At 37.8% G+C, this 16,517-nt stretch overlaps 1 protein-coding gene across 43 annotated transcripts in view; it reads right to left on the bottom strand.

Moving 5' to 3' along the window:
- Positions 1–2,409: 2,409 nt before the first annotated feature.
- The window catches only part of C3G (C3G guanyl-nucleotide exchange factor), a 46,460-nt gene continuing 32,352 nt past the window's right edge, over positions 2,410–16,517 (bottom strand). For 19 of the 43 annotated variants that reach the window (XM_089733210.1, XM_089733212.1, XM_089733198.1 and 16 more), the window contains 11 exons: positions 16,415–16,511; positions 15,046–15,141; positions 14,416–14,523; positions 11,111–11,309; positions 10,757–10,768; positions 9,133–9,292; positions 8,678–8,819; positions 7,971–8,228; positions 7,029–7,282; positions 4,849–4,980; positions 2,410–4,017 (listed from right to left, as the gene is read on the bottom strand). In XM_089733210.1, coding sequence (XP_089589336.1) covers positions 3,873–4,017; positions 4,849–4,980; positions 7,029–7,282; positions 7,971–8,228; positions 8,678–8,819; positions 9,133–9,292; positions 10,757–10,768; positions 11,111–11,309; positions 14,416–14,523; positions 15,046–15,141; positions 16,415–16,511 — 1,603 coding nt within the window. In that variant the 3' untranslated portion in view covers positions 2,410–3,872. The remainder of the gene's footprint in view (positions 4,018–4,848; positions 4,981–7,028; positions 7,283–7,970; positions 8,229–8,677; positions 8,820–9,132; positions 9,293–10,756; positions 10,769–11,110; positions 11,310–14,415; positions 14,524–15,045; positions 15,142–16,414; positions 16,512–16,517) is intronic. The other 24 variants (XM_089733203.1, XM_089733179.1, XM_089733186.1 and 21 more) reach the window with 7 other exon arrangements.

Here is a 16,517-nt window from a genome sequence, read left to right as displayed (position 1 = left end):
AGCCGAAACGCTATCAAAGAACCACTCAACTTTTTTTAATTAAGAATTCCTAAACTATGGACGAATACTTTTTGTATTGTGATGTAACTTAAAGATGCGAATGTTCCGCAACACATTAAATAGCGTATGGTCGTAAAAACATCAGTAAATTATAAGTTTGAGTAATTTGGTTTAAATAAGATTGACAATGGCTTTGTCAATCTTATACTAAGATCCGCATTTAGAGATTTTTAATGGTAAACATTTTTCATACTAATTACTATTTTCGGTAACGACTATTCACCCGTCGCCACAAAATGTCTATCGTATTTTTGTGTTATCTTTCGTTGTGAATCAGCGACTTTGTGTAGTTACGTATTTATTTACACAAATGGTGTAAGTTATCTATTTTGTCGACTATATGAATGAATGTATACTCACTCCGTGTAGTAAAAATATCATTTCTTTAAACAGAGAACACCGAAAAATATCGCTGTCAACATTACATTACAAAAATGTGCCAATCTGCCAAAAAAGAGCAGATCGCATCTGGAAGAAAGCACTAGGCAGTGGCTTAGCTACATGTATCTTGGGCATAGCTAAGCATCAGTGAAGTCACGGTCAAAAGGACCCGTTTGCCTTCAAAGACAATAAAAAAGTTGATTTGAAATATTGCCAAATGTCACATTCGAATTAAGAACAATTTTGCCACGAATGCAGACAATACCTGCTCAGAGCCCGTATGAACGTGTGATTACCTCATAGTTCGTTTCTGGGCACATACCTCAGGTAACTAGGAATTTAGATACAACTCTTATTAAAACATCACGCAAGTTTAGAACTCGTTAACAAGATCCGTAGCTAATAAAACACAATGTGATGTAAATAACGTGCTATATTTAATTTACAAAATAATTACAAAAAAAAAACTTGACACACCAATTAATATACTGTACATGCATGCAGTTTTGATTATATGGGTTGTACAAATCAATACCTTAGTGTAAATTAAATTATGATTTCACTAAAGATAACTAAAAATTAAATAAAAAATAATAATAAAACAAACAAAGTCTATTTCGGTACAGTAATTAATTCATCTCATACATTATGGCATTCATTAATCATAATACTGAATTTGCTAATACAATACAACAAAAGTATGTACCTACTGCTGCAGACTACTGATATTTTAAACTTTATTTTTAAATCGCAAAAACAGTTATTAATCAGAAACAAATTTATTTAAAGTCATCGCTCCAGGTTCCATAATATATTATAAAATGAATTTTCTTTGGAATTATTGGAAATAAGTCTAAACAAGTGCTGGACCATTCCTTCGATTCCTTTACGTTGATGCGACTTGATGTCAATACATAATTTATTGTTTACACAGTGGTCGCTTTCACAGCTGACCATAGAACGAATCATAAAATTGCAAAGAGCACCTCATATTTTAAAGCTTATTTAAACTAATCCTCACGTTCCCGTGACATATAAATAAAACGTCGCATCTTCGAAGTTCACGTATTAGAAATGGCCTCACTTTTCGTCGTTCTAACATCCCACGTCAATATAAAGCTCGTACAAAAAGCGTAAAGCTACACCGACGTACTCACGTTGCCTTGTTTAGATGTAAATTTTATGCTTCTAGTTTTTTTTAATAAATACAGGCATTAGTCACAAAACAAACTATATCGAATCCAAAGGCGTCATAATCCAGCTAAGTAAGAATGTCTCCTAATATAGATGTAAATTAAATTTGAATACATAATATAATAATAATAATAATAATTAATTTAGGCAGTCTTTAAAAATATTTCATTAATAATAATTCTATCAAACCGTTACACAATTTAATAATAATACACGCTAAATAAATTATAATACCAGACACAAAAAAAAATGGTAACGTACCACGGTACCCTATAACGTAACTAACAATAAAAAATATTTATACGTATAAAATACAATATCAGCACGTATTTCAATAAAGCATTGTAAACAACTTCTAAACATTGGTCTAATTATTTATTGCACGGAACACACTCGTTCCTTTTCTGTGTCATCCATTAATGTGAGACGCTGCAATTTCTATCAAGCCCGATTTACACGTAATATTGCTTGTATTGTTGATTACCGATAGTATATACAGCACGTGTACATACGTGACGCTTAATATTTACGTGTGAACTGTCTCACTGTAACACGTCGTTATTATAATGCCTGCTTCAGCGAGATAAAATGGGGTTTCGTTACGCTTAAACATAAATGTCTACATCTACAATAGAGGACGTCATAAGGTAGAAAGCGGCACGCTACTCGAGAATTATCACGAATTGTGCGGATTCTACCAACGATAAAATTATTGCTAATTCACTGAAGACTCGTTTGTCTTAAGGCAAATTAAACGGTGATTACACACTATTATTTTACCCTACGATAAACTTAATTATTTTATAATGTGATTTTACCTAAATTTGTGGCCGATTTTAATTACTGACAACATTATTCGAATATCAGATTTGCAACTAAAGCTTTACCAACTAAAATTTTGCTTTAGAGCGATCAATGAAGAATACTACAAAAGAGTATAGATCTCAAAAGTATTACGGTATGTAAAACGCTTGCTTCCTTGTAGGCAGCAATCCATAGGAAAAATATAGATCTTGAATATCAAAAATAAAATGACATAAAAATTTATGTTTCAATAATTTCTACTTAAGATTTTACATAAAACGTTACGCAAACCGGATTTTTTTTCAATTAATTCCTCATAGCACGCTGTTGTTTGCTGTCATGCGGTTCCGATCTCAGCACTACAACAAGCTACTTCAATTCAGAGCACTACATTCCCAAAATTTTTTTTTAAACATTTTCTACTTTATTAATTGTTAGAAGGAATACATTTTCAGTAACTCTTTCCAAAATATTACACGTACATCCAAAAATTATTTTAATCTCACTTTTTGTGTACCATGAAAACGTATCTCACACCTTCATAGTACCAGTAAATCTATAAATATTTCCACCTTACTTGAAATGGGACTAGATTTCTGGAATTTTGCATTTGGCACACACTTCCTATGATATGTAATTGATAAGTAGCAAAATATAGTTGATCTTTGAAGCCAGTTATTTTAACAAATTTCCGGTTTATTGCTGAATTTTCCGTATCATCAGTCTGAGTCTGTTACGAGAGCGTGTTATAGTAGATGATCGAGTATAAAACTTGTAAGTGAAAAGAGTCCCATTTAACACTTTACTTAAAATTATTACTCGCGAAAGTTAGTATATTAAAAACGACATTAAAGTGACGAAAAAAGCGAATGAGTATACGCTCAAAATGCTTAACAATCGATTAAGTAACTACACTCCGAACAATAGTGGACCTACCAAAACTACCGAGTTAATTCAATTCTAATTCGATGTATCGAGAAGTTCACTTGAATCTTGCTTACGTTATGACATCAATAGCTAAATACGTGTAGTACAGGGATCAAAACCTAAGCACTCGAGACTCGTTTAATAAATACGCTACGCAAGTCACACGCTGATATGTAGACAGTAACTCGATTTAAATATCGATTCAAAACATAACACTGGTACGTACTACACACGGAAAGCTTTCGATTCTTAAGCAATTTTAATTCATTTTCTTTACAGGCACACGCACGCAGAACTAACATTCGAAATGATCACAGTCGAAACGGCTCAACTATCGATAAACACTAATATTAATTAGGCCATTTTAGGACAGATTATCTAACTTACGAAACTCGATGTACTCACTTTTAAATTGGATAGATTCGTTTCATTTCTTTGGATATATTATATCAGAAGAACATAAATAGAGTTTTCTACGTCGTTCGTAAACGATGATAAGGTAGGGTTCAAATGGCGGAGGTCGGCTTAGTCTTCCCGCCGCGCGGCTTGATGCTCTCGGAGACCTGCCACATCGCCTCCTCGCTCAGCACGTCGTCGAAGTCGTTGAACATGGCTTGGATGCGCTCGTTTTTCTTGAACTTATACTGCCTGCTGTCGAATTTGTATAAGTTCATTAGTATTATAAAATTTCAATTTAGGATTAAATGTTTATTTTTTATTTTTTACTAGCTGACCTGGCAGACTTCGTAGTGCCTCAAACGATAAATAAAAGACCTGAACTTTTGTATAAAATAAACTTAAAACAAACAAAAGGAATGCGTCCGACGGGGGACACATCAAAGGAAAAACAAAATTGATATTTTTATTTAATTCCGAGCACTTTGATATTTATCTACCTTTTAAACCTTCTCTGGACTTCCACAAATAATTCAAGACCAAAATTAGCAAAACGGTCCGACCGTTCTCGAGTTTTAGCGAGACTAACGAACAGCAATTCATTTTTATGTATATAGATTTATTGCTTACGATAGGTGGACGAGTTTACAGACCACCTGGTGTTAAGTGGTTACTAGAGCCCTTAGACATCTACAACGTAGACGCGCTACCCACCTTGAGATATAAGTTCTAACTAAGGTCTCAAGTAGGTTGACGTCTCAGGAAGCGATGACAAATTGTAACGCTGAATATATTTCTTGTAATTTCAGACATTTTAAATTGTGATCTAGAATATTTTACAAATATTTTCTGCTTTGCCCGTAGTGTTTTATGACGATTTGAAAACATTGAATGACTAATAACAGATCCGTAATATAAAACATCGTTTCAAAAACAATATTTGACTCCAATTGTTAGTGAATTTTACAGTACCGTGTGAAATTACACTATATTTCACATTTGCATAAAACTGAGGACGTCGTTCGCTATAGGTGTTTTTTAATGTAATTTTTTATTATGAATGTTATTTAATTTCAAAATACACACTCTTTGTGGAATCTCTTCATATTCTCCATGATGTGATACTGCTGCCACCTCTTCGTGAAATTAATACTTCCATCCGATAACAGATCTTGATTTCCAATATGGACAAACGTTAAATCTTGCAAGACAAGACCGCTGTAAAAAAATCTTAAATTTATTAAACTTTTATTTGACTGTATAGTCGTATTTTCTATTAGACGAAGTCAACGGACATTTACTGTGTTGTGAGTTTTTGATGAAATAAAAATAGTGTTGTGACAAAGTTAATGATTGAACAAACTCCTGAATTTAATGAAATTGCCTCGATTGTCAAGTGCTATGTTAGAGTGCCGAACTGCCGATATCGGGTACGGGGTTCGAATTTTAGTCGTGCTTTGTACATACCAAGAAGTTTTCGACGATTATGTTCCTATAGTATCTACCTATACTGAATACTGAGTGTTTCAATCATTAAGGAAAACATTGCGAGGAAACTTGTAAGACTGTCCTATTTTCAATACATCATATAGTTGAAACTATAGATGTATAAAATATGTATAACAATTATAGGTAGGTAATGAAAATAAAAAAAGCTGATTGTAGTTACATACTACTAGTAACATATATTAGAGGACTTTAATACAATTTTATTGTAAAATAGAAAGAATATTCTGGTATAGTTTGAAATTATTAACTATTCACACTCACATTCATCTGATTAACGAGAACTGAACGCATCACTATTAGTTTAAATATAGCAACGTTATTTTACAAAGTGACATTAGCTACTGTCAGTTGCCTTTGTCTAATTAAAAATACGACTATAGTATTTTCATTGAACAGATTTTTACATTTATGATTAATCAATATTACCTAGGCGGCACTGAAAATTTCGGGAATTAACGACGTGACACAACATTACTAATTAAAAATGTATTTATTGCTTTTCGAAGTATTCTCCGCGAAATTTGACACATTTTTCCATACGATGGAACCAATCATTGAAGCAACCATTCCATTCGGAAGTTGGGGTCTCCAAAATGGCCGTTTTGTAGGCGTCCACAGCTTCTTCAGGTGATGAAAATCTCTGTCCACGCAATTTATTCTTTATTTTAGGGAAAGTATAGAAATCATTAGGGCTTAGGTCGGGGCTGTACGGCGGATGGTCTAATAATTCTATGTTTTCTTGCTCTAAAAACTCTTTTGTTCTGTGCGCGGTGTGAGAACTCGCATTGTCGTGATGGAGGATGATGCGGCGGTTGCAGTTCTCTTTACGGAGTTCAGAAACGACCTGTGGCAAACAAATGCTAGCATACCATTCTGCATTAACCGTTCTTTGTCCCTCAAGAGGAATAGTCGTAACATGGCCGGTTTTGGAGACAAACGTGGTCACCATTTTTTTTGCAACACTCCGTGAACGAACAATTTTTGTTGGCTTTAACTCATTTTAGAACACCCAAACTCGTGACTGGTTATTTGTTTCGGGTTCGTACGCGTATATCCAGGATTCATCACCTGATACAATGTTGTATACAGTATTTTAGGATCCTGCGTGGAATCTTTCGAAAGTTCTGAGGCACCAAGTAACGCGAGCCGCTTTTTGCTCTTCACAGAGCGAATGCGGTATCCATCGGGAAAACAACTTTTTTACACCTAATTGTTCATGCAAGATTATTTGTATTTGACTCATGCCAATGTCTAAAGTTGCCTGAATTTCGCGGTATGTCACATGTCGATCTTCCTCAATCAGCTCACGCACAGCATCAACGTTTTCTTGGGTGACTGCAGTTTTTGGACGACCTTGACGGGGATCATCACTGAGCTTGACACGTCCACGTTGAAACTCAGCAAACCAGCGATAAATTGTGGTTTTGGATGGGGCTTCATCACCAAATGTAGAAATCATCCGGTCAACACACTGTTTTTGTGTTAAACCACTTCGAAAGTCATAATAAATCATCGCTCTTGAATTTTCTCGAGTCAATTCCATTTTCTCAACGACTAAACAAGTTTGACAAAACCTCGTGACAAGACCGAGAATCTTTTTTTAAATAAATAAATGGTATTCGATTTTTAAAACCAAGGAGTTTTCAATTAAAAAGATTTTAATATGACAGGAACAGTGGAAATATTCCATTCCCAATACTTTTAGTGCAGCCCTCGTACTATAAGTCTATTAAGTATGTACGTTATGTTTAACTCACATGTACGGTATACACGGCGGCTGCGTCTCTGCTAAAGCTTGCCTGTAGGTGCGGAAAGACGACGAGGAGTCTATGATGGTGCAGTAGTCGTGCAGAGTGTCGACGATGTATCGAGGCCAACCGAGACGTCGCACCGGCGGAGAATCCAAAGCGGACACCAGAGCCAGGTACGAATTGAAATTGTTCATCTTGCGTAACGCCTTCATCACTTTCAGGAATTTACTGGCGTATTTCTCACGTTCTATTGCCTTTTCCTGGAAATAAATTTGTTATACATACATTAGAAGCCTCGTTTTTTTTTATTGCACTAGAAAGATAGACGAGCGCGCGTTCTATCTAGTGTAAAGTGATTGCCAAAGCTCACATGTAGACTTTTGAACAAAACAGACGGTTCCATCGCCATAGTGGTATCTATTTGTGTAAGTTCTCAATATATCCACTACCAGTAATTACATCAATTACATCATCAGTTCATCAATAGTCATTCGTGAAAACGTGTTTAGTACATATTGAATAAATGGATGTCCGCCATTGAGTTTGGCGGGTTAGTGCCAACACTCGATACGAGCGCACCGAGTGGTTTCTCTTTTCAGCTACAAACACTTTAAGCAAAGTTTTCTCTATAGAGTTTCTAGAATCTCATTGTGTTAACGAAAGAAGCGGTGCCCCCTCTCTACGTGCCGCGAGACGCGCACACGCCATTTTAATAAATAATTCCGTCGGTGGCGGAATGAACAAGCCGTGCGATCGCGCGTGCCCACTACACACAATTTTGTAGGCGTGTCCCCTTTTCAAGAAGCCTCGTTAACACATTGAAAGCGGCCTTTATCCGGTTGTTCTTTGCCCACATCGTTTACCATATCAGTTGGCAATTGGGCAGTATCTTCTACAAAGTTCAACATAATTGTAAACATATTTAGTAGCATAACAAACAATTTTTACCTGTTCCAAGATCCTCGACCGCGCCCAATAACTCATCTTGTTGAAGTGTTCCGTGAATCGGGTGAGATTGGGTGAGCTCTCTTCGGACTGCTCGCGAGGCCACGACAGCACCTCGGCCGTGGTGATGCGGATAAACAACGCCGCATCCAAGAGCGTCATCTGTTCAGCTATTTCCGTGGCTTTGAAATCCAACAACGTATCGCGACGAAGCGACACTGTTCCGTAGCACGGCGTGTCGTATTCGTATCTATTGTTTGTCTGAAATACAGAAGAAAACTGTCACAGCAAGATGATAGTGCTTTATTACAAAAATTTGGCTCTTTTACTAACAGCCTCAACTCAGTGATTGTTTGTATAATTTTTATGTATATACATATTATATAAAAATGAATTGCTGTTCGTTAGTCTCGCTAAAACTCGAGAACGGCTGGACCGATTTGACTAATTTTGGTCTTGAATTATTTGTGGAAGTCCAGAAAAGGTTTAAAAGGTAGATAAATATGAAAATGTTTGGAATTAAATAAAAATAACAATTTTGTTTTTCCTTTGATGGGTCCCCCGTCGGACGGATTCCTTTTGTTTGTTTCAAGTTTATTCTATACAAAAGTTTAGGTCTTTTATTTATCGATTGAGGCACTGCGAAGTCTGCCGGGTCAGCTAGTTTTTAAATAAAATTTAAAATGAAGCAACGATTTTTAATAACTCACTTGTTGGAAATGCAACTGTTTCTGTTTATCGACTAGAATTTGTCTCAACGCTTTTGCTATTGCGAGCTCTTCGGCTTCGTAAATCAACCAGTAGATGAACTCCATTATCTCTTGCATTAACGGGTAATCCAAATCTAGCATCCTGAAATTTATGAATCGTTAAAACGAAATGAAATCAAACGTCAATAGACATTTATTTATTGTCGCTCTACAATTGTACTGCAGTGTATATGTATCAAACGATGCAACCATCACCGTGTTCAAATCCCGCAGTTACCACTTCGATAGATATGAGTATGAGCTCCCGTACCCAGTTAACACAAGATGAGGTTTGAGATTGTTCACCCATCTAAGAAATAATAGTACATTGTGCACCAAGGGAGAAAAGTTGGACATTTCACATGACAAAAAAAGTATGGTTTTGATATCGTGGTGAAGCGTGTGTATGTACTAACGTGAGATCGGCGACGACCCTGGTGAGCAGGCTGAGCGTGGAGCGCAGGTCGTGGGGGCGCGCCCGCAGGTGGTGCGCGCGCCGCACGAGCCGCGCCACCAGCCCGCTCGGCGACACCCACGTGCGGTACGTCGCCAGGAACGCTTCCTGGTACGCGAAGTCTGCACACACACAACTCTCATTCTCGTTGTTCGTGACCGCGCGCCTTACGGACTCTAGAGGCGGGGTTCCTTAAACTACCGAGCTAGCTTATCCGATTATGAATAGCAGTATTTATATAAGCAAAACCTTTATACGAGGAGTGTGGAATTTTACACATTCACACTTATCTATAATAATATATAAATCTACAGCGGTTTTTACGGATGTTACGTTATAACGACTGAACCATGCATCCGATTGACTTAAAACTTGGTATCCATCCAGAAAATACATGTATTTAATGGATAGGCTAATATTTATATAAGTTTTGGACTCCCTACACCAGTTGCGGGGGCGTTAATGATGAAAATCTTTGGAGGGGGGGAGGTCATGCCCAGCGAAGCGGACGGGTACAGCTAGTAGTTTATATCCAGGAGTGGACAATGTTAAAATGTTTTTTAATAGTCAATAAATAAAAAATTACACAAGCACGCACATATATATACTCTTTTCTTTATTGTTAAAGTAGTCAAATTGGGAATAGATTAATATTGTTTGTCTTGAATATTATTTGTCTATAGCCGTGACGGAATCTATGATTAGAGAGGTACAGTCTTTGACAAGTGACCCTTAATAATGTTTAAAGTTATAATTTTAATTATGGTCGAATCTTGATCGCTGGGCCGACCGACTAGTGGTCGGTCTTTAACTCTTTAAATATTTCCATAATTTCCGACGTTTCAATTCAAAAATAGTGATTCGTTACAGCAAATAGATTAAGGAACCCAGCCCTCAACGTCTCCTTCGTTTAAAAAAAAAACGCTCTCGTTGTGCCGAGGTAAGCGGTCAAAGTCATAGCTGTGATTTCATTAAACTATTAGTTTTAAAATAGAAGCTGTGATGCTCGTGCCATGCTGAAGCTGAAACTTGGGTGCCGTTTGCATTACATAATAACAACTACGAGAACGTCGTTTTAGTTCTAAGCCATTGTATTATCGATCGTGAACAAATCGCCTTTTCGCATTAAAAGTGTACAATTTCCAAAAATATTCGTTTTATTGCTTAGTTGGGTGAACGAGCCCACAGTACACCTGGTGTTAAGTGGTTACTGGAGCCCATAGACATCCACAACGTAAATGCGCCACCTACCTTGAGATATAAGTTCTAAGGTCTCAAGTATAGTTACAACGGCTGCCCCACCCTTCAAACCTAAACGCATTACTGCTTCACGGCAGAAATAAGCAGGGTGATGGTACCTACCCGCGCGGACTCACAAGAGGTCCTATATAGAGGATTAATATTAAAAACATTACATGTTAAACCTTTAAAACACTCTCTTGTAAAATTAGTAAATTTTGAGATTATACAGTCTTAATGCGAGAAAACGAAATCTAAACAAACAGCATTTTAAAGCTAAAAATTTAGAAATTCACAAAACCAGCAAAATTCTTCAGCCCAATATTATTAATTGATTCATCACTTACACTCGTCCGTCTCTGAAAGTGAAAGCATGACAGTTCAGAGGTTAGAAGCTATATTATTTTAGAAATTGATTATTTATAAAATAAAATATTCTATTTCTAATTATAAATAAAGATAGATAGTGATATTATTAATAATATTATGGTTTGAACGTTCACTTGAACTGGTTACTATAAATATTATATTTCATCCATAATTAAATGAAAATCGTATTAAAAGACCAAGTATAATATGAATTTACGAATCCAATGCGTTCATGCCTTAATGCCATCCCATGGTTTATTTAATTTACCGATGAATATTGAAAGAAACTCCCATACAATCCTTGTCCACAACGAGACGAAATGGAAACTAACCTTTGGTTCCTTTAGTCGCGAGCACTATGAGAGCGTCAGGGTGACCTCCGCGTATTTCGGGTCCATCTTTGTTGGAACCTTTCAGTACGAGCCACTTGTTGATGTCGGTCTGCAGCACGATGTCGTCGGGGTCAGGTGGGGTCGGCGTTGCGGGCTTTTCTTTTTCGACAGGCGATGGCTCTACAACTTCTTCACTTTTCTGAAATTTATTTTGATTGAATAAATATCTAATATATAAAATTCTCGTGTCACAGTTTTCGTTGCCATACTCCTCCGAAACGGCTTGACCGATTTTGATGAAATTTTTTGTGCTTATCCAGTATCTATGAGAATCGGCCAACATCTATTTTTCATCCCCCTAAATGTTAGGGGTAGTCCACCCCTAAATTTTATTTTTTATTTTAAAGACAAATTTTTTAATTTCTATTTTTTTATGATACAACATACAAAAATACATACAATCCTCAATTTTCACCCTTCTACGATCAACCCTTATTTTTTATTTGCTAATTAAAAACTAAATTTTTTTGCAAGAATTTTGTTTTTATTTTGTCATGACTTAGAATAAAAAAAATCATATTACTCTGAAATTTTCACCCCTCTACGATCAACCCCTATTTTTTATTTGTTAATTATAAATTTTAAATTTTTTGGCAAGATTTTATTTTTTATTTTGTCATGACTTAAAATAAAAAAAAAATATATTACTCTCAATTTTCACTCTTATACGATCAACCCCTATTTTACCATCCCGATTTTTATTTTTTTTATTCTATGCACAGATCCGCAATAAGGTTGCAAGATGGCAATCAAATATTATAATTGTAGTACGATAAATTCTTATTCAGAGTTTATAATTTCAAGTTCCTTTAATTATGATTTTTTTTTAAATTCAATCGATCAGTTATCCCCGCCAGTTGTCGCCTCTCATCCAGCAAACATCACGTAGTAGGGATGAGGACGAAGCCGGTCTCCTGTCTTACTCACTATACATTTTTCAGCCATGTTTCTTTGGTTTTATTTGTGTATCAATCGTAGCTTGCCAGCCATGTTTTTTTTGGTTTTATTTGTGTATCAATAGTATGTTCAGTAGGTCTGAGAATCGGCTACTATCTATATTTCATACCCTTAAGTGATAAGGGCTGTCCACCCCAAACATTTTTTATTTTTTTTCTTGGTTATAATGAGGTATAGTCCCCGGCACGTAACTTGGCAAGAGTCGCTAGATGCGCAGAAGTCGTTTTTTAGGTCTCTTTGGTTGTCAAGCGGGACGCGGGGAAAGACGTAGCACCGTTCCGAGCACACGATTGGTGAGTCAGTCGACCCTCCCCTCCCGCACCGCGTCCACGTTCCGTTCGCTCCCGGTTACACATGCGCCTACTAAAGTTGTAGGAACCCTTTGTTTATATTGAGTTTTTGTTACGAGTTGTTCTTACTGTTTTAAATTTAGTTTTTGTTACGAGTGTTATTGTTTTAAATTTGCTTGCAATGGCAGGACCAAATACCAATGACCATAATTATAGTCGATTCAGTCACTGAGCGTTTTATTATTTACGCCAGTGACGACAGCGACTCTTCGTTATGTCGACGATGAGGAGCCAACTCCTTCCACCAGCTCAGGTGCTACCATAAATTTAATCCAAGGGGTAGCAGCACTATTAGAAAATGATAGTGACGACGGCGACACATAATTTTTAATATTAAGTATATTTTTTTAAATAAAATTTTTAACTTTTAACTGTATTTTATTTATAACACCTAATACACTTCACGAATTCCTCTCTTTTCTTTAACTTTCTTCTAAACACACAGGCTTAAAAATAAATTATGGCAAATAAAAAATTTAATAAAATAAAATTATCATATATGAGTCGTCTATTATCAAAGGCGGCAATCTGTACATTTGGACAAAAATTTTTTATTGATATGTCAATACAGATTTATTTGAATATAATCGTCTCCTTCAAAGAATACGGTTCAAAACCTGCATTAAATAAAGGTTAATAGTTAACCTGTTATTTATCTAAGATGTCGTTCCGAAGAGTTTTGTGACTGCCAATGGAATACAAAGTCAATAATTCGTTTTTCTGATTTACCAATCATTGTCCAAAAGTCAGATTGCCGCCTTTGATAATAGTCGACTCATATGCGGGCAATAAAAGTGACCATTTTTTTGTTGCAATGTACACTATGCGCGACATTACCCCCACTACACCAAAACCTTGCCAACTTACGTGCCGCTTACTATATTATGTGGTTGAATGAGGTTTGTGAGAATTTTATATATTAGACTAGAATTTCCCTAGAAATCTTATTTAAGGCAACACAACGTTTGCCGGGTCAGCTAGTATATATATATATTTTTAGCGCGGCTCTTATACATTAACAGTATAACTATATACATGCAGCCGGTATTCAGACATGGGGACTGCTTACGTTAGGGGGGAATAACACAAAATAACCTGATGCTCAAGCAAACTTAGTCCCAGTCTTGCGAGAAATGAAAGTACATTATAAGTTACTACTACTTCTCTATCAATCCTCGCAACCTTGGTCCTTTTTCAAGAGTAATTTTCAATAACCTACTAACCCTTTGATTGAACTTTATTTTCAATAATATAACGAATAGCTTGTTTAAGTCCAATTTGTATCTTTATTGCAGCGAGGTTGGATATGTAGGAAGAGTTCGTTTTCCTCATTACTGAGGGTCGTGACTCCCCCGCCGCATCAACCTTTCAACCATATAAGCATACCACACTTGCAAGTTGTGGATAGATGTGCTCTTACGGATTATTTGGAATAGGGAACCCATAATAATAATAATTCACTAAAAATTACAGCGACTTAACCAGTACCACTAGTTCCCATCTTTATTCGTCAACCCGACTGCTACTTTTCCGGAGGAGAGTCAGACAATCATGAAATGTCTAATCGACAAAGATTTTTTTATTGCTTAGTTAGGTGGACGAGCTCACAGCCCACCTAGTGTTAAGTGGTTACTGGAGCTCATAGACATCTGCAACGTAAATGCGCCACCCACCTTGAGATATAAGTTCCAAGGTCTCAAGTATAGTTACAACGGCTGCCCCACCCTTCAAGCCGAAACGCATTACTGCTTCACGGCAGAAATAGGTGGGGCGGTGGTAACTACCTGTGCAGAATCACAAGAGGTCCTACCGCCAGTAATAAGAGTAAGCCAGTACCAGTAAACATGAACATTGTTGGTTACAATATGTGTGTGTATGACCCCGCTTAGTCGATTAATAGCGTAAAGAAGCAATAAATGAATGTTACATGAGCCTTACCTGTGACGGAACAGGAGACGGCGCCGACGTCTCCAAGAGATTCTCAAACTCATATTCCAGTGGGAATTTACCAGGCGTTGTGATGTTAATAAATGATTCATCGGACTGCTAGAATAAATTATTGTGGGTGTTATTCAAGTATTAGTGTATGTTTTTTTTTATTGACCTTGTAGGCAGACGAGCATACAGCCACCTGATGATGAATGGTTACCGTTGCTCATGGATATTAGCAATGTCATGGGCAGACTAAGCCGCTGCCTACCAATAAGTACTGTCCCCAAACCTCATTTGATGAAAGGTATGGTCATTATTTTATCTGCCTTAAAGGTAAATAAACGTATCTTATAAGGCAAATATGTTGAACTATTAAAATTATAGGCCTCTTTCTCCTCCTTTAATAATTAATACTAAAATATAATTAGGAATGTACTAAATTTTGGGTGTTGGTTACATGTCATTTGTAACAATGTTAGTCATTCGATTGATGTATGTACTTACTAAAACTATCGTTATTTTAAACTCAAGATTAGGTACGACTGTAGCAATTTTTATGATATTCATATTATTTGTAATTTTAGAATCAATTAAATTATTCTTTCAAGGCAACAAAAACGCTCAACTAATACTCACAATATTATTTAAATGACTTTCATCTGCCGAACTATTGTGGGAGGATGGTCGCGGCGACGGCGGAGGCAATAATTCGTTGCTCGAATTCATTTGAACCTGTTTTACACAAACAAATATGTCACATATTACATTGAATATGTATGTGAAATTTCAACCTCCATTACTGTTGTTATTATTTTATTGCTGATAGGCAAATGAGCTTATTGTCTATTTTCAGTGACTTCTATGACCGTATACATTACCGTACATGAAGATTTAAGACATGACGAATCAAATTTATTGAATGACAGATGTCAAACGAGATGCGAGCTGATAATATGCACTACAACCACTGCTTCAATATACTATGGGGCTTTAAGTGGTCCCACTACTATACATAAATTACCACATTTTTTTTTTTCCACAGGAGAAAATCGCCGGATCCCCACCCGCACGGCAGGTGGGGTATGTGGGAGTCGAACCTCACTAAAAACTCCTGCCGCTCACAGCCGGCGCCCTACCCCGGACCGGGTGGGAACCCAGTCGGAGTTATTGAGACGGCGGGACAGGGTTTACGCAGAGCACATTACATCCATCCCGCCGTCCCCCAGACGCCGGACCGGCGGCCGCCAGCAACATGACCGCCGGTTCCCTCGGTCGACGGGCCAAGAGCCCGATTGATAGCACCGCGCTACACCTTCCCCCGGAGCGGTCGGGGGAACGCGACCTACCACGCTGCCCCACGCCTCAGCTCCTCCCCGCACAAAGCGGGTGGAGCCCGAAGCTCTTAGGGGGCTGGGTTACGGACGGGACCCCGGTCCCGACCCCCTGCTCGGCGGCGGCGGGTTTCTGCGTAGTGAGGAGAGCTTTGCCTCACTCGCCCCGCCGCCTCCTTCTGCGAGATGGTGCACTCGCAGAAGTCGAGCATAGCCTTCCAAGACTCGTCGCCGCCACGACGCCAGGCAGCGACAAGTCTGGTCCTATCTTTGCGACAAGGACACGGCGCTGCACCTCCCAAGCGGGGCAGACAGCGAGCGTATGCTCCGCCGTGTCCAGGTCGTGTCCACAATGGTGGCACCTCGTCGTCGGCTCAGCTCCTATCCGGTGCAGGTACTTTCCGAAGCATCCGTGCCCAGTCAGCACCTGCACCAGACGGAAGGTGAGGCGTCCTCGGCCACGATTCACCCAGTCATAAAAGACCGGGTAAACCGCCTCGACGGTCCGTAGACCCCACGTGGGGTTGGCCAACCGCCTCGATCTAGTAAATGTTAAAGCTTTTTTTCGTGTCGACTGTTCGTCAGTATTTAGATATACTTAAACTGCGTTTAGGAATACTATGTATTTGAAGACGGTCACTTTTGTTCTAATTTCAATAGAGGTTTGTGATTACCTGTTTTTTATTCATCTTGGGCGGCAAAGCCGGTGGCGGTTCTAGAGGTAAAGGACTGGTGCCGCTCGATGTTAAGCTGACACTGTCGTCAGACCCACTGGAA

This window comes from Bombyx mandarina, chromosome 15 (genome assembly GCF_030267445.1).
Source record: "Bombyx mandarina strain Sakado chromosome 15, ASM3026744v2".
Classification (NCBI taxonomy): Eukaryota; Metazoa; Arthropoda; class Insecta; order Lepidoptera; family Bombycidae; genus Bombyx; species Bombyx mandarina.
Note: the sequence above shows the minus strand (reverse complement) of the source record. Positions and strands in the feature narration are given on the sequence as shown.